Genomic DNA, 18,197 nt, shown 5'->3' on the forward strand with positions numbered 1-18,197 from the left:
TTGCTCAGACCCTGCTGCTTGACCTTTTTTTTCTGGGTCATGTGTGGCAGATACATTCCATTTCAAATTGCTATAGTCAGTCTTTTCTGTAGGAACTGTTATATTGCATTTATTGCTCCCTTTTATAACTTTTTTTCAATTACTGGATGATTGAATCATGTTTTCTAAGTTGCCTGCCTTTCTGTGTTCAGCAGAATCTTTGTGAATTTTTTTTTACTGAATTGACTATTACATTTTTGCCATTGAGTTTATATTTTCACAACAAAATTTGATTTTTATTTCTTTTATTGCGTGATCAGTTTTAAAATACTACTGAAGCCCTCATCCCATATGCTTACTGCAGAGGGAAGCCATGGAAGATGATCCATCCTGAGCCAGAAGGGAAGATTATCTTCTAGGCCATTGGGACTCAGCAAATCGCTCTTCACACTCTGGATAGTATTTCAGTAGTAAACTTTACTGAAATGAAACTTCTTCAGCTATGACAATCTGGAAAACAGTACAGTTATTTGGAGAAGAATCTGTTTCTTCCATTTACACAGTTAGAAGCCTTTGCTTCTGTGGTAAAGGATCTCTTAATGAACAGACTTTGGGAATTCCTCTGTCACTCAGGATATCCCTTGGTACATGAATTCCAGCGCTCCTTAACCAGGGCAGTCTCTTCTCCTTTTCCTCAAGCTTGAGTACCGTGTGGGTATTGACTCTTCCCCCAGTGGTGTAACACTCTTTTGGCACTGGGTCATACTGACTGGACAAGTCAAAGGCATTTCTTTTCTTGAAGAAAATCACTGCTGACTGCTCTGTGGTTTCCAGATCCCTTCTGGCAAATGAGCTGGACTTCTCTCTGGGGAAAAACCCTAAGAAAAAAGCCATTATCCACACATGAGAAGCCCTCGCTTCTTCTCCTGTCCACAATCTTAGGACTTTTGAAAAGGATAAACATTTAGGAATGGAAAGCTTTAGATTCACTTCCTGCTCCTTAACTCTTCAAAATAGGGAACATGACTATACAGACCCTTGACTCAGATCTGCAGATAATTCCCTGTAGAAAACAGACACTGTTGCCTGTGTGCCTCCCTCCTTCAGACTGGAGAGAGAAAGAGAAAACAATGAAATTCCCCCCGAGTTCCCTCCCTTTCCCTACTACATTCAGAACACTCCAGAAATGTCTAGGGGTCTCTGTGCTGTTTGTCCATTCTGACAACCTTCCAAACGAGTGCTCTTACACTGGATCTCACTTTATAAAAACATTTCCTGGCTAAAAGGGACATATTTATTAGTAGGAGATCTAAAGAGTCCCTATATGATCTAATGTGAATAATTTTCTATCATCAATAAGTAATGCAATTTTCAAATTGGGAAATTTAGTAAACAGTTGGTAAAATGCTTACATCCTTTCTAAGGGATTCATCTAGAAATTCCCCATGATTTTAGCATCAGACACTTTTAGCCATTGTTTTTGGTCCTGGTTTTGCGAATATTCTGATGTTTTGTCTTTTTATTAGTTTAAAATTGAAAGAAAATTTGTAGAATTGGTCTTGTCGTCCAAAATTAGAGATGTGATTTGGCCAAACCTTTTGGTTTGGCCTTCGTTATCGGCCTGCTGTGGGAAATTTCGGTTTCCCGTGGTTCGGGCCTTTTTTTTCTTTCGGCTGCCCCAAATTTAGTGCGCACTAACCCCAAAAAATGAATTTTCCCGAAATTTTGGGAAAATTTGCTTTGTTTTCGGTGTTGCCGAAACAGGACAAATTAGACAATTTCCTTGAATGCACATCTCTATCCAAAATAGCTTAAACTCTGTCTTTCCACCTTTTTCTTTTCTCTGCCCCATCACTATTTTTAACTTTTTTTTCCTTGCTCTCTCACCCCACTTCTTTCATCACTCACTCCTCTATGCCTCCATCTTAGTTGTCCATCTTTATTTCACTTTTATACACCTTACCCCTATTATTCTTCCTATCCCTTCATCTGCCTCTCTGCATCTTACCCTTTTCCCAGTCCTCATCTCCTCCTCTTTGCCTCAGCCTTTTCAGTCTTTCATTGCTGTACCTTTCACCTTCTAGTCCTTCATCTTTTCTTCTCAACCCCATTGCTCTTCTCCCTCTTGTGTGCTCTTATTTAGTTATTTAAAAGATTTATATTCTGCTTAAATGGACCAGTCGTGCTAAGTGGATTACATAAGATATTAATATTTTTATCAACAAACAGCACATATAGCACAAACTTAATCCACTTACAGCTCAGCCAATACACCAGAGCAAATACTTGGCCCATTTGTCTGTTCTTCCTGTCCCCTGCTGTTCTTTTCCCCTTCTGTCTATGCAGTTTCTTCCCTTTTCTCCTCCTCTCCTCCCCTTTTCAATCCCTCCCATTATCCCTCCTTCCTTTTCTTTCCCTCTCTGTCTCATCAGTTCTTATTTTCCTCCATCTTCCATCTGTCTCCCTCCTTCCTGTGTTCTTCCCATCTGTCTCACTCCACTATAACCTGGAGGATCATTGCTTACACTTAACCTGACCTACTTGATCCTTGCTTACTTGTTCTCTCCAGCCAGTTCAATTTCTTCTTTCTCCCAGTCTTCCCACCCTTCCCAGCTCAATTTCTGCCTCTTCCCCTAAACTGCTGCAACTGCCAGCCTGAGGAGAATGATGCTTCTTAAATACACTTTTCTGCTGTGCAAGTCCATTTGAATAGTTTGAACTGCTTGGTGCTGGCAGGTACCATAAGAGGATGAGATTTTCATGCAACACTCATGGCAAGAGTGGAGGAGAGTTTGAATGTTTAAGAATCGTTACTCTTCTGCCAGTGCATGGGAAGGAAGGAAGGGAAGGACCATAGGGATAGAACTGGTGGGGCCAGGATTGAGTTGGCTATCAAGATGAAGCCCAGATCTACATGCCAGTAGAAACAGAAGCTCCTGTTACTCTCTGCCCCCAAACAGCAGCAGAGACCATGATCCTGTGAGTGGGAAGGAGCGGGAAGCCACTGTCTTAACTTCTCAGCTTCAAATTTGGATTTTTACTACCTGGTTTTGTCATATCTTTGGTTTCATCATACAAAATGTATCAAGAGATACTTTGATGTAATTCAAAGTTATAAACAGTATGCTATGTTAGCATGCTAATGAGCACTAAATGATTATTGTGTATGTTACTATGTACATCGCTTAAGGCCTAGGCATAGGTGATTAATCAATTTTAATAAATTCAATTAAATAAAATGGATTGATCTACAAAATGGCAGTGGGTCAATGTTTGAACATCATGCTGAAAGAGTCCTACTGAAAAACAGGACAATCATATCTTTGCTTGAGCTATGGGCCATTCTTCACTGACCTCATCAAGGGGGCATAGCTCTAACATTTGAGACTAGCTTTTAAGAGCTATGCCCCTGTCCTCTTTTATGTTCACCTGCAACTTGTTTCAGAATGTCATTGGAAAGGTCTTTGATTGCTTTTACAGCAAGCATCCCAACAGGTCTCCGAACTTGAAGCCGGAATAGCACTGAATGTGTGCTTTTGGATTCCTTTGCTATGTGAGCTCATCTCTTGTCCATTTGGTTTTAAGTATGGGAAATTAGAGAAGCAGAACTAGGGGAATAAACCCTTGTCTTGATGTGAAACCTGCTAGTGTGAGAGAGGAACCTGACCCAGGGACTATACGGACCAGCACCAGAACATGGGAATTGTCCTTGATATTGTTCTTCCTGTACACTATAATTTTATCTTATTGCTATCGCTATTTTGTCAATTTTTCCCCTTTTAGCCACTTTCGGGTAATTTTTTAACTTCCTGCAATGGTTCAAAATCCATAGGTACTTTTTCCCCACAGACTTTCCCCAGTTTTCAAAGGGAAAACACATGCATACTTTGACTTTGAAAATTATCTCAGGGAAACTACTTGCACATATTGACACCTACTATTCTTTGCAGGTATTTTTCCCAAGAAAAAAATGGGCACATACTTTGGAAAATTCAAAAGTATACATGTAAGTGCATGCTCCTTCCAATCCCCACCTTCAGGCTAAAGTTATACACATCATGAAACTGTGTCCATAAGTTTACCCACATACAAGCAAGCTAGGTTTAATAAGGTCCATTTCCTCCCTGTTTCACCTGTGGAAATGGCAATCAAAATGACCCTCTTTATGTACTGCTTTGGCAACACATATAAAAATGGTGATGCTAATAAACTTAGCTGAATCTGAAAGGAGGGGCCGCTGTTCCCCCTGTGACTTCCTCAGAAACACCAGGCCAGATGTAACCAGGAACTTAGCTGTCTAGGGTGGCATCATGAGGAAAGACATTTCGAGAGACTGCAAGGTGGAGATCTGTAAATCTTCAGTCCTTCAAGGTTCGAGCTGCAGACCCCTGGGACTAACAGTCCTAAACCAACTATTTATAGCATATTTAGCCTGAGAGTTTACTATGTTTTATTTTCTGTTCATATGGAAACAACAAAGAAATCATACTTTAAGGTCTTCACCTTTTTATTGGACTAATTCAATACATTTCTTAACTTGCTTTCAGGAATTAACATTCCCTTCTGCAGGAGCCAAACAGAACTAACATAGCAACCATACTACTTTATTCATTTTCTGTTTATAAACTGTCTTTTGTTTTCATGAACCTGCTTTTGAACTGTTTATATTTTGTCTATTTATTTATATAAGCTATCTGTCTATAATTGTTGTTCTGCTATATTTTATTTAGGTTTAAAATTTCAATTAATCAACCTTGCCTCTGGATTATCTCATGTAACAATTTACAATTTTTTTTAGGTTAAATTGTGATTGACATAGCAAAATGTAGTAATTGGCGTACCCCTAGATTCATGAAAATGCCTTAACAAGGCAGCTCGCGAACTGCCCAGACAACTGGGGTGGGGGTGGGGGAGGGAGAGAGAGAGCCTATTTATAAGGCCTTCATGGTACTCAACTATTTATCTCTCTGTAGGAGGGCCAGCTGATAGCTCAAGGTGCGGTGTTGGTGGGGGTTTAAGGTTTAGGGGCCAGTTTTACATGCAGAGCGAGGCTTACGAACAGTACAGTTCACCCCTGTGAAGATTTGACATCATTTGGAGTGAGGAAAGTCTCACAAATTTGAGATCTCTACTATGTTCTCTCGCCCTAGCTTGATGGACTCTATAACAGCATGCGTTATGCTATCGCACGGTGCGATATTGCCCCTCATTTTAATTAATCCCACCCAAACGCCTCCCCAATCCTGCCCCTTCTAAAAATTTGCATTCGCACCATGCGATAACACATTTTTCACATGCGCTGTGGCATTAACGCCTAATCGTGTGCGTTAATGCCACAGCGCATTTTGATGAATGACCCTGTTAATCTGAATTGTACTACAGTTAATGTAAATTATTCTTCCTGGGAATGGATTTACAGGTTGGGCGTCAAACTTCTTCCTCAAGAACTGACAAAGAGTATAAATTGGGTTTGGTTTGGCGCTGTTTGAATCAAATGGATAAACCCAGTCCTGCAGGTTTTTTTATGCGTCTCCTCTCTGATAGAAACAGGTTGTTTGAACAGAGAGAAAGGGAAGTAAAATAACACAGACTCTGCCCTTGCTTAGAGAATAGTGTTTTCTTTAGCTGTGTGAGCTTTTTGTGGGTGAGGATTCACCATTAGCCACAAGCTGGGGAAAGTATGGGATTCAGCCCCTGGATTTGGGGGGAATTTACATAGAATGGAGAGCGCACAGATAGGTCTGAAATAAGTGCTGGTGGCAGTGAAAATAGGGACCAGCTTTGAGGGCCAAGTATATATTAAAATACAATAAATCACATTTGCCTTCATCACCAATTATTGGAGGGATTCAGTGTCCAGAATGAGGCTTATAATTATTAGAAGAATAGCAGAAAAGGAAGCGGAACAATTTAATTGTTACAAACTGGTCATCTCAGAGGCGAGAGCAACTAGTTCTGAGGATACTCTGCCTCTTTGCTAAAAGTCCAGTTTATACTCATTGTTGCTTAGAAATAATCCATGCCACCATTTAATATATTATTAAAACACATTAATATGCTCCTAGTGATGAGCTAATTCAACTAGCAGAGTTTTAAATATTTGAAATAGCTTCCAAGTGTTGAATGGGCCAGCTTTAGGGGTGTGCGAACTGTGCTCCATGGGTACCCTCTGCCAGTTCTAAAGCCAGCCCTGTTTCTGATCTAGTATTTAAACTGAACAGTGCAACATGTTTTATATAGGCAGGCATGTCGTCTGAGAATTGACTTGCTTACGACTATACTGAAGGGTTTTTATTAGCTTTGAAGTAAGCAGAGTCCCAGTGGTCAAGTGGAAATAAAGGAAGCTGTGTGATGCAGCTCTGCTGGTGGCTTGATGATGAGATGAGCCCAAAAGCTGGTATAAAAAAGTTATTGTGAACTAATTTAACTTATGTGATGACAAACAGCTGCTAATCCTGTTCCAGTTATCTTGTGTGTTCTCAGAACATTCTATAATACTTCACATCTTTTGTAATTTATCCTTATAATAAGTTTAGAAGATTCCTTATGGAGTTAGGTCATCAGTGAAAGCAAATGTAAATACAAATCCTTATAAAGGAGTAGCTGCTATGATGTATATTGACATATGTGCAGTTTTAATATAAATTTACATTTTTTCCAAAATAATTCACTTGATAAACAATGCTAGAGTTGCTTGGATACAGTTTGCTTACACAATAACTAAAAGCTGCAGAAATGCAATATTTCAGTGAATATTTCCAAGTCTGATCAGGAATAACCAAGTTAATTTTCTTTTAAGTCTTTTGTTGCCAATAATCATTTTATTATAGGATTTCTTTGATAGTTTTATTTTATTTTATTTTTTTAAATAAAAGACAATTTTATTATCTGAAGTGACAGAATTATCTCAGAAATGTTCTGTTCTTTGATGACAAGCATATTACAACAGAGCCACACAGATAGGTGATGTGACTCCATCCCATGCCTTCATGAAAAGTTTTCCTAGAAAGCTCTGGAAACATTCAGCATGGGTATTTTTTCTTTTTTTTTCTTTCGTGGTGTTCTTCTTCTTCAAAGTTTTTTTCCCACTGTGGCAGAATAGTAGAACTTTTTTGGGGGCACTTGCATTCAGTTTTAACAGGTCAGCCAAAAAGATTTTTCTTCTTGTCACTTCTTTCTGTAAAGATTTATTTTCTTTTTTTGATTTTGTGTTGTCAGTTTTCCTTACCACTGTCAAGAAGCAAGCTAGTGGCTTTAAGGTGTGCCTTATAGTGCTTACAAAAAGTGTTTTTCATGCATCATCACGCTGCTAAAAGTGACTAGACACAGGTCTCTGTGGCTCTTTGTGCAGCTTATGAGCAAAGATGTCACTGTGGACTTTTTGGGTCCAGTGCAAAAGTTTCCATACCTACCTCTCTGGTACAAGTAAGGTCAGCAAAGGTAAAGCTCCAGGGAGCCAACCATGGTCACCTTAGTGCCAAAGCTTCATTGAATGGGTCTTAGCTGATTTGATGCTTCAGATCAAGAACATAACTAGGGCAGAAACAAATTCTGCTCCCCGCCCCCCCCCCCCCCCCACACACACAAGTCATCACAAGGGCTCAAAATACTTGATTTGTCAGCTGAAGTGGATGAATAATGAGCCTTGAGTGTAGGCTTCCGAGCACATTATAGTCTCACAGCTCTGAGAGTTTGGCCATGGTTGAAATTACCCATTCTCTGAAATGGCTACACATGGAAATCTCTCAGCTGACTCAAGTTTGTGCCGTGCTGGTCTCCTTAGGGGCATACACCAGGTTTCAAGTAGTATCTCCATGTGATCGTTGAGGATGTGCTGTCCCCTATGAGGCCTATCCTAGTGTTATTCTAGCACCATTTAGAATAAAGCTGGATAAAGTTGTCTCAGAAGTGATTGATTACCAAAGATGTACTGAGTTGCATGTGTTGGGTACTTTGATTCTGATAGGTGCTTTGAATGATTTATCTCTGTTGATTACATCGTGAGTACCGGATATGTCAGGGTCAATAGTGTTGATCATCTGTTCTTTGATCCCAGCAGGCTGAGTCTTGCAATGACTGATACTGGATAGCAAATTGCTTTTCTCATTGTTGAGCCCTGACAGATTTGACTTTAGAAGGGCATATTAAGGACCTTAGTTTCAGGGCCAAGGCTATGTTGGTTGTCAATCTAAAGTTTGCCTTCATAAAAGAAATTTGTCAGGCTACAACTTGGTGTTCAGTCCACATATTCACTAGTCATTATTGTCTTTATAGAGCCTCCCATCAGGATATTAGGTTGGTATTATCCATCCTTTAAGGCCTGGATCCAGAATAAAGCCCAATTCCTTACCTGCCTCAATAGAGCCCATTTTTATGATTTTGGTTAGTATTCCTCGTTTGGTGTATTTTGTGCTAGGAAAAAAATGACAAAAATAGGAGGTACCCTATTGCCGATTTGTGGCTGCTTATATTATCTTTCCCCCTATTATTTAAAGATAATCCTTAGCTAGGCAGTCCCATCAGTATAACTCTGTTTCATCTGTTTGTTATCAAAGAAAGCAACATTTCTAAATTATAGGTATTTTTTGATGACAACAGTACAGTGTGCCACACAACCTAATAACCTTCCTTTGAGAGTTCTCTGTACTTTTCTTCCAGAGCTTAACTAACTGATAAACTGACCATCTGCAGGTCTGGTGAGGCACAAAAACCCACTGTACTGGCTTACAGAGCTCTCATAGATCTGGAAGTATTCTCCATGTTGGCTCCAGATGGAGTCACTTGACCCTCTGTGGCTTTTTCCAAAGTTGTCATTTAACACGTGTTATTAGAACTGTGCACTATAGAATTATATCAGAATTATTAGAACTAGCTGAAGCTATTATCACAGTTGACACTAATAATCCCATTAGATGACATTCTCAAGGATCCAAGAATTGAATTAAATTGAATAGAATTGATATGGAAAGTGAAGTATGCTTGTTTGCTTTAGAGAACATCTCTTAAATTGGTGGGGCAGTGCTGAGTAGCTTGCTTTGTTACTCGGATGCCACACTTACTCGATGGGTAAATGGATAAATTAAGTTTTCTCTGTCACTATTGGTTAAGTTTTCAAGATTGATAGAAAAATAACTAATGAAAAGAAAGCTCATTCTATGATGGCAAAGAAGTACAATGAGTCACACTGTTGAAACACATGACCTACATTGCATATTGAGTTGGAGGATTCTTCCTGAGCTTTCTAGGAAAACTGTTGACCATGCCATGGCTGTGGCCATTTTGCTCTAGACCTTCTGTGTTCTTTAATTTCATTTTGAACTGTCTTATCAGAGGATGGAGTACTAGACTGCTGCCATTTTAGGCCTTCAACATCCTGTTTTTCAGATTTTCTGCCTCTTTACAATTCTGAAATCTTTTCCTAATTAGGCTTTTCCTGTTTATCCTTTTTAGTCTCACTTGTTAGGACTTTCCAACAATTTTCAAGCTTTCTTTTGAATTGTTGCTACCTTAGCTTTTCAAATTGGCTTACCCAGATCCAGACCAAACTTAGCATGTTCCCTCAAACCTGTACTCTTCTGCAACGTCGTTCATCTTTCATAATGTATAATTTCTCTGCTCCTTTACATTCCTAGTCTATACCTCGCTTTTTTGTTCTTGCTCTTACTATCCCCATCCCCCCCATTCTCTCTTTTATTTCCCCCTGCAATGTCTTTAAACTAGCTTGTATAATCCTCTGCTTACGATCTCTAAGCGCCCTCAGAATGTACACGCTGTGAAGTTTATTGTACATATAATACGGCCCTCTATTGTTTTAGGTTATCCCTAGCTGTACCTCCCCCCTAGGTATTCCCCCCCCCCTCCTAGGTACAGTCTGTAAAGTTGTTATTGTACATTTTATTCGGTCTGCTATTGCTTATATTATAAGGATATCACTACCTGTACCTCCCCCCGAGGTACTGTTCCTATCTCGCCTTCCTCCTACTGCTCTCCTTCTCTGCTGCTGCTCTTTTCTCCTATCTTCTCGCCTGCTCCCCTTCCCCCTCCCTGTTTTTTGTATTTTCCATCCTGTCAGTTATTTGTAACCCGGCGTGGTGTTCTCACGAATGTCTGTATAAAAACGTTAATAAATAAATAAATTAGCTTGATGCAGGATCGCAACTTCGGGTCCGTTGAACCAGTTTCGGTGCTTGTGGCTTGACTGAAGCAAAATATCATCTTTCAGTATTGTGTTGATTGGTTCTGAAACCTTGGCCAAGAAAAGCAGAGTTGCTTACCTGGAACAGTTGTTCTCCGAATACATCAGGATATCAGCCCTCACATGTAGGTGACATCATAAGAAGGAGCCTGGTACGGAAGTTTGACTTCTAAAAGCTTTGAATATGCCTACTGGCATGTGCAGCCCTAGCCACTCCCCCATATTCCACATGGAGCCCCTTAATCCATGATAAAGTTTGAGACTAGGGGAAACCAACTTCAAGAGGAGACGAGGGTGGTTGTGAGGGATTCTGTTGTCATCAGAGAATATGTTTTACATATAAATAACTCTGTTTTCTCCAAGAGCAAGCAGAATGGCAGTTCTTACATTTGAGGAATCTCTAGTTACAGACTGCCCCAAATGAAAAAAGGAAAGGAACAACTAAGAACAGTACCAATAGATGAAAACTGGTTTTGGATGGCAATAGGTCATTTTCATATTTTCTCCATTTTTTTTTAAATAAAGGGACAGCTTGGAACCAAAACAAATGGGTCCTAGGAGGGAAAGAGTTGGGTTCTACACCTCAAAGAGACTCCTCAGAACAGGCTGACCAAAACTACTATTGTGTTGGGAGTCCTTGGCCAAATAATAATGTGAAATGAATGTATGGAGAAAAATCTACATCACATCCTTGCAGATCTCTTCCATGGAGGCCAATCTTAGGTAGGCTACTGGCACTGCCTTGGCTCTGACACTGTGAGCCACTAGATTGAGATCAGCCTGGACGTAACAGAAGGAGATGCAATCTGCTAACCAATTAGAGAACTTTTTGTTTCATTTGACAGCAAGCTTTTGGTGTCAAATGAAAGAAAAAGCTAGGTGGACTTTCTAAGGGTTTCAGTCTACTCCAGATGGAAGGCTAAGGCTCGCTTGCAATCCAGATTCTATCACATCTGTTCACTTTTGTGGACATGTGGCCTGAGAATAAATGCTGGAAGGATGACTGACTGATTATGGTGGAAGTCCGACACTATAAGAAGGAATTTAGGATGTGTAGGCAGAAGCACCCGCTAGGGCTTGGAGCTTACTGACTCTGTGTGCTGAAGTGGCTGCCCCCAAAATTTCAACCTTCCAGGTCAGGTGCTTCACCTCACAGGAGTCAAGAGACTCAAAGGGATCTTTCATCAGCCAGGTCAGCCCCACATTGAGGTCTCTTGACACAGCAGATGTCATGGGGTGGGGAATCAGTTGAATGGGGGATTTTCCTAGCAGGAGCAGGGCTAGAATCTAGGGCAAAGCCAGACAGGGTCTTCCGCCTGATCAGCCACCTCCCCCTTGGGTTGACGCCACAGGTTCTGGTGGCTGGCAGGGCTTTTCAAGAGTAGTGCATAGCAGGGTCTGGGAGGCAGAGTTCAGATGAAGTCAGGGTCCATGCAGGCGCACAGGGCAGGCAGCGAACAAGCAAGATCAAGGCCAGAGACAGTCTGAGTCAGCAATGACATCAGAACTAAAAATACTGACAGGGAAGGCAAGGCAAGTCAGCACAAGGGAACCAGGCAGGAGCAGGTGACTGGCACAGGAGACAAGGGTTGGAACAGGAGGCAGGAAACAGAGACTAAAATAGGAGGCAAACCCTGGGGCTGGAGACAGGGACGTGGAACAGGAACTGGAGGCAAGGGATGGAACTGAAGTGCCACAGAGAGCAGGGGCCCCAGGGAGGACCGGGCAGGACAAGACTAGGACTGGAGAGGGCCAGGAGAACAGGACAAGTAATATACAAACAGAGGGCTACCAAGGGACTAAATTAGAGCAAGGTACATATAAGACCAGACAAGGAGGCTTAGGTAGACCCAAAGCAAGACAGAATGAGGCTAGTAGGCCTGAAAGCCACAAGGCTGGGCAAGAAGACCAAGGAGGCCACAGGACAAGGCAGGAAGGCTGAGGGAGGCTTTCTCCTTTCTTATGGAGGAGAGGGGTTGAAGGGGAGACTCTTTTACTTCTCTGATCAGAGAAAGTTCTTAGATCTATAACTGTACCCTCAGGAATACTCAAAAACAGACTGGCATGGCGGGGGTATGGACCATGATCTCATCCAGCTAGCAGCCAAGGCCTTAAAGACGATGCTTTCTCCTCAGATGTTCTGGAAATCAGCGCATTGGTATAACAGTATTTCCGGGTGCTTGCAATCTCACCAGAAGGCGCTGGAGTTTGTCTGCATTGATACCAGTGCCATTGATGCTGCTGCACTGATGCTCTGCATCTTATACTCCTGGGTCTTCCTGTACAGCTCCTCCTAAAAAATTGCCATTGCCAGCACAGATTGGGACATTGGAAGAAAGGCCATGTCTTCCTGGGACACCAAAGGTGAATTGGTTGCTGACAACTGGACCCAGTGCTTAATTTGTAGACAAAAATGAAGTGGAATTATGGAGTGAAGGAGAGGAGGTAGAGCCCAGGGGAGGTAGAAAGGAAGAGACCGGGTGTTAACTCTTTTGCATATGCATACATGTGTGCAAACAAACTCAGTAGCAGCAGAACAGTAGGGCTGACAGGCCTTGTGTCTCTTCGCCCTTCCTTAACCTCTATCATTGTCTTTCAGTTGTGCCAGGAAATTTCACAAACATCATGGCCATGTGGCTGCTTTCATCTCAAGAAAAGCAGCTCCCTTCTCCTTTTTCTTCTGGGAGTGGAGGAGTGTGTGGACAGACATCATCCTGCCACAACCAGCTCTGCTCCATTTCTGCAGCGAACTGGAATTGGTTTAAAAAGTGGAGGAGCCAGGACTGATTTATACCACCAGCTCTACTCTGTCTCCTTACGTCCTGGAAAAAAAGATGGCAGAACACCATTGTTCCACCTAAAATTAAGTCCTGGGTAACAGACACAAAAAGGAGTTCAATTAGCACAAGTTTAAAACTTGTGAGCTCTACTGCTTATCAATGCCAGAGTTGAAATCTTGTTGACTGTCTATTGCTCATAAGTTTCAAACATACTAATTCAAACCCTTTTTTAGTCTCTCTTTTGTTCAGCCAGTTCCTGCTTCATTATCACCTCTTCTGCTCCTGTTTTTTGTGTAGATAGATAGAGAGAGAGAGAGAGACACCCCTTCTGGAACATTAGACAAAATTGCCCCTACATGCTCTCTTGATGTGAAACGCATGCGATGTGCACTATGGTTCTCTTCTACCTTTCGTAACCTTAAGTCTGATTTATGCAGATCGGAGCACCACTGGCGAAATTTAAATCAGTAAATAACCTTGCAACTTATAGGTTGAAACTGAAGGCCTATAAAGATGCCATTGATTATGCTAAGAAAGACTGGTATTCAACTTGTTTACTGACAGCTGCATCAAGCCCATGCAAGCTTGTTGGAATTGTCCATTCTTTAGCATTTAGCCCTTCAGCAGCCTCACCATCTGAGAACATCACTTGTGAGTGATTTGCCTCTTTTTTTTTTAATTCAAAAACTTCCCAGGTTTTAGATCATCTCAACAAGTCTCCATTTACCGTTGCTACTACCTGCACTCCAGAGTTACTATTTGCTGCTACTGTTTGGTCTGAATTTCCACCTACCTTGGCTTCTGAAGTAATTTCCATGGAATGAAAGATATCTGTTGTCCTCTTAATATTTGCTGTTCTGCTGTGATAAAAGTCCTAAAATCTGATATTGGATGTTTCATCTCTAAGTTAGTGAATGCTTCTCTTTCTGAAGGATCCCTCCCAGTCATGCTAAAAAAACACTGTTGTCTGGCCCTTACTAAAAACGAAAACAAAGTCTGACGTGTACCCGTTAGATCCTAAGAACTACAGACCTATTTCTATTTTACCCCTGCTATTTAGAATTTTGGGAAAAGTTGTGCTTGTCCAACTTCTAAACTGATTTGACACTAATCCCCTTCCCAACAATTCTCAGTTTGGATTTCGGTCCTGTCATAACACAGAAACTACTTCTGAGTAGCTTTGACACCATAAGTCAGGGTTTTGATAAGGGCACCCAGTATTTGCTAGTTTTACTCAACATTTCGTCAGCCTTTGACACCATTAATCATTCCATCCTTTTAGCTCATCTGGAATCTATGGGGTTTCTGCTACCGTTCTTTCTTGCTTCATCTCTTTTTTGTCAGACTGTTCTTTCAGAGTTATGATTAGTAGCTTGGCCTCTGGTTTGTATCCATTGCTGACATGAGTCCCTCAGCTGTTCTTTTCAATCTCTGTCTCGTCCCACTGGCAGGCCTAGATATTTTATTTAAACTGTATGCAGACGATATACAGTTCCCCCCCTCCCCTCCCCCCCAGTATCTTCAACCTTTAATCAAGCTCTACAAAACTTAGCCTCTTGCTTGGGTCAAAATAAGAGGTGACTGGCATCCATTAAACTAGCTCTTAATATTAGTAAGACCAATATTGTTTTTTCTATCATGCACTCCTTCTGAGAATTATCCTACTGATTTAATCTTTGATAATAATCATGTTATTCTCATTAAACGTCAGGCTCGTGATTTGGGTGTCATAGTAGATTCATCACTATCACTTCATCCACACATTAACTCTGTGGTCCAAACTTCATACTTCAAATTGCGAATTCTTTGTTCTCTTAAATCTTTTCTTGATGGCACCAACTTTCATACAGCAACCCAAGCTATGATAGCCCCATCCCTTGATTATTGCAATACGTTGTTCATCTGTCTGCCCCAAACCCATTTAAAAGTATTACAACTCATCCAAAATTCTGCTGCATGTTTAATCTCTGATGTCTCCTCTAGTGTTCATATAACTCAAGACTTAACCAGTCTTCATCGGCTTCCAATAGAATGGATTAAGAGTTATCATAATCTTGCTCCTCCTAGCCTCCAAGGATTAGTTAAAAAATATCTATCTTCTCGGTACCTACACTTTTCAGCAAAACTGTTATTAGAAGTACCATCTCTTAAGATAGCCCACTTATCTGAATCCAGAGACCAGATATTCAGCATAGCAGGTCCCAGACTCTGGAAGGCCCTTCCAGAGGTAATTAGACTAAAAAAGGACTATGTTTGCTTTAGAAAGCTCTTGAAATCCCACTTCTTTGGCCTCGTTTTCCTTATTTAGGTTTTATTTTTTTGTTTATTTTTGTTTTGTGAGTTTCATGTAAGTTTATTTTTACTCTGTATGTAAAATATATGCTGAGATTGCTCAACGGGCTGTAAATGACTAAAATAAATAGAATATGAATGTGTTTGTATGTATTTTGTCTGCATTTCATATAATCTGTTATATTGTGCTATGTTCTATTGAATCTGACTGGTGCATTATTTTTGTTTTTTCTGGCAGTGTGCTGTTCGCGCAGCCACAGAAGGCAGAATACTGGTGTTGGAAGGCTTAGAGAAGGCTGAACGTAATGTGTTGCCTGTTTTAAACAATTTGCTGGAGAATCGAGAGATGCAGCTTGAGGATGGACGCTTTCTCATGTCTGCAGAACGCTATGACAAACTGTTGCAGGTAAACAGTGGGGAGGATTTAATTAAGTTTAGTTCCATGCAAAAATTAGTCTGGATTTATCAGTGAAAAGTTATATTTTATTTCAAATATCCCAATTCCTTATATGGGTGCATTCCACTTGTGTTTCTATAGTAAATGTATTTTGGTTTTTCATTTGAACAACCAATAAAAATGAACGGTTAAAAAAAAAAGGAAAGAAAAGAAGGCAAACCAGCATTTTTATATTTAATAGAAAATCAACCTCAAAATAAAAAAACAGGAAACAATTACAGTGGGGTATTTGTCAGTGTTTGCCTCCTAGATAAAAATTGCTCCAGTTTTGCTTGCTTGAAGTAGTGTGGTGATATAAAACTGAGGGGATTGGCAGTGATTCAGAGACAACCTAAACATAGTATAAAGGCCAAATTGGTATATCCAGTCTGCTCAGTTGAGAATTTTTCCATTTGGGGTATGGAGTAGATCAGCAAATAAATACCATATATAATACCAACATCCCAACCCCATCTTTTCCTCCACCCAACTTCTCAGCCCCCATCCTCATCGGTACCAAGCTTGCCCAGAATCTGCCAAAGTACTGGTTGCCACCACCTCCGCTGTTACGGCACCTCAGACCTTGTCATCTTCCTCTAACATTGTAGACCAACAATAAATCCAGTTCTCAGGTCCTCTGCCCCTACCATGTCTTATTATCGAGTTTTCTAATAATCCACACAGCCACCAAAACTAGCAAAGTCATTGTCCAAAACATCCAGCCTGCCCATGCCCATTGAATTTGGAGTTTTAACCATGGTCACTCTATGCAGGTTACTCCAGTGCCTCTTGGAAACCTGATGTAGCCACATCACTACTGTCAGGGTAATAACTGCCGCTCTGTGCAGATCACCCCTATGTTACCCCTATGGCTTGTGATACCACTAGGTCAAGCTTCTGTTATTCTTTCAGTTTTTGCAAATAAGGATCCTCTGTGCTTATCTCATTGAAGCTTATGAAGGCATTATGAAATAGAACTTCTACAAAATTATCCATTTACCAGATAGACCAAAAATTACCCAATAAAGGTAGTGCTGAGGAGGGCTTACTATTTTTTGCTAAAGCTATTATAAATATTTAGCATCTAGATTTATCTGGAGACTCGTAACTCATTAGCAAGAATACTGCTTTTTCTAACAGATTTCTGCATTTAAAGGAAAACATATTTAGGCAGCGTACTATATACGGTAATTAAAAAAAGGGTAGCGATATTCTTCTTATAGCCATCATGCAAAAAACTCCATAGCAATAAATTCTCAGTTTGATAAACAATATAATGTTACATGGAACTGTCTTGTGTGTTCACATCTTTGCCAAGGAAATCCTGGGGGCAATTTTCAAAAATACCTACATAGATAAAAGTCTGTGGATACTTTTATTCATACGTTCCCTTTGAAAATTACCCTGAAGATAAATAACTGCAGAGGTTTGCATCTATTTTTCCTGTGGAAAGTAACGCATATGGATTTGAAAATGTAATCTATGTGCTTTATTTCCCTCCCCCAACCTAAACATATTCCTGGGAATGCCTACTCCAGATGCGGGTAAAAAGTGAGTGGTGTTCCATGCATGACTTTTTACCTGGGGAAAAGAGGTAGACAATTTTCACACTGCCAATTTGCCCAAGTACCTAAGGATACTCATATTTCTTCTTCAGTGAAGAAGCCATATAGTTTAAATCTTGCCTCCCAAAAATTTGGGATCTGTGATTCACAGATTTGACATTTGAAATTATATAAAAGGAGTGGGGTTGTGTTTGGGTATCCTTTGTTAAATCATTCATAGCTGTTGCAATAAAGGATACCTCTTACTTTTTAAAGCAAGTGTCTCACCTTGTCATTTACATTGCATAGGTAATAGTCTGAAATTATTGTGGCACCGAATAGACTCATCTCTCCTAACTAGTAGAGATTTTAGCTCTACTGAGCATGTGCGGGAATTCTTGCACGAGTGTTGCCTCTTGAACCTCTTGAGCCAACTTTTGTCCGAGCACAAGCATGGAAGTGTATTTAGTTTCTCTAGATAAGTTTTCTTAAAAATCCTTACAATCATTAAATTTTTGTTTCTTTTCTTCAGTTTTTACTCTTTTAGTTGCCTTACTACCTCTGCAGCACCCACAACAGCACTTTTCATTGCTACCACAAAAAAAAAAAAAAAAAACTGTCTCCTGTAAGATGTCCGGCAAGAAAAAACCCATAGTGAGCAGGTTCAAGAACTGTAGCTGCGGTAAGGTAATGTCCCTCACTGATGGGCATGAGGTGTGCCATTGCCTCTGTCCTGACCATGACCTTATGCCTGCAGGTGAATGTCCCTGCGTTCTCAACATATCCGGGCTTACAGGAACGAGGAACTGCATAAGACTCTCAAAAGCTGCAATCATTTCTTCTCCTGCAGTACAGTGCCATCTACCTCACCAGAACAAGAGTTGAGCAGGAGCTCCTCTGAAACTTTCCCATCAGTACAGCAGTCCAAAGCCTCAGGGTTGAATAGTGTTGACTAACCTGCATCGAGGAAC

General features: G+C 40.6%; 1 protein-coding gene across 1 annotated transcript in view; it reads left to right on the top strand.

Moving 5' to 3' along the window:
• Positions 1-18,197, top strand: part of VWA8 (von Willebrand factor A domain containing 8) — a 745,717-nt gene that overhangs the window by 138,308 nt on the left and 589,212 nt on the right. Inside the window, 1 exon segment of the mRNA XM_029602953.1 lies at positions 15,485-15,652. Within this exon segment, the coding sequence (XP_029458813.1) occupies positions 15,485-15,652 (168 nt within the window).

This window comes from Rhinatrema bivittatum, chromosome 5, assembly GCF_901001135.1.
Source record: "Rhinatrema bivittatum chromosome 5, aRhiBiv1.1, whole genome shotgun sequence".
NCBI classification, from domain to species: domain Eukaryota; kingdom Metazoa; phylum Chordata; class Amphibia; order Gymnophiona; family Rhinatrematidae; genus Rhinatrema; species Rhinatrema bivittatum.